Source organism: Empidonax traillii, unplaced genomic scaffold (genome assembly GCF_003031625.1).
Source record: "Empidonax traillii isolate 1590-97213 ecotype Southwest subspecies unplaced genomic scaffold, ASM303162v1 scaffold70:size1330859, whole genome shotgun sequence".
Classification (NCBI taxonomy): Eukaryota; Metazoa; Chordata; class Aves; order Passeriformes; family Tyrannidae; genus Empidonax; species Empidonax traillii.
In genome coordinates, this window is record NW_020955263.1 from 1,321,798 (window position 1) to 1,322,617 (window position 820).

The following is an 820-nucleotide window of genomic DNA, read 5'->3' on the forward strand; positions in this document are numbered from 1 at the left end:
TTCTAGGCGGGGAAAACCAGTAAACTTGTGTTTAGCAGCACTCCTCTTGGCAGCTTTGTAAATCTGATAGTACATGAAAAGCATCACTGACATTGGGATATAAAATGCAACTGCTGTGGAGTAAATGGTGTAGCCGAAGTCTTGACTGATCAGACAAACCTTTTCGTCATTTACATTTTGGGCCCAACCAAAGAGCGGGGGTATGGTGATCGAGGCAGATAACAGCCATACACACAGGATCATTTTGGCCATACACTTCCCGTTCTGCCTTACAGGGTACGTAAGAGGTCTTGTTATTCCCAGGTACCTAGAACAATAATGCAGAATTACCATATAGTGCAGGGTTTAACTGTTAAAAGTTATTTCGTGTAGTCTGCTCTAAACCAAAATCTTTGGCTAAGTTTTCTATTTCATATTTTTCAATACTCTCTTTGCATATATTTCCAAATTATAAATTCATTTGTCTTTCACGTTAAAATTTATAGTGTTGATATTTATAGAAAATGTCTTTTATTCCAGAAAGAAATCTCCCTTTGGCCCTAATGGACTGTGATTTTAACCAATCTGCACAATCTTCATGCAGGTAACTTTTTCTTTTTTTTTTGCTTTAAATGAAATCCTGAAACCTAAATTTGCTAACTTATGAAATCCTTGAGTATAGATGAATGTTCAGTCCACAAAGCCTATCGCTTTTTGTATTGAGTGAATGGTTAAGTTACATCAAGCATTCATTTTCATTCTTCTCATGTATTCAACAGTTAGGAAGATCCCTGCCACTATGCTGAGACAATGAGTTGTCTTTCTTACCTTCATGTTTCAG

The 820-nt window shown here is 36.6% G+C and overlaps 1 protein-coding gene across 1 annotated transcript in view; it reads right to left on the minus strand.

Annotated features, from left to right (window-relative positions):
• LOC114055877 (5-hydroxytryptamine receptor 7-like) overlaps window positions 1-333 on the minus strand; it is a 10,579-nt gene extending 10,246 nt beyond the window's left edge. Inside the window, exon 1 of the mRNA XM_027880468.1 lies at window positions 160-333. Coding sequence (XP_027736269.1) covers window positions 160-333 — 174 coding nt within the window. The remainder of the gene's footprint in view (window positions 1-159) is intronic.
• Window positions 334-820: the final 487 nt, after the last annotated feature.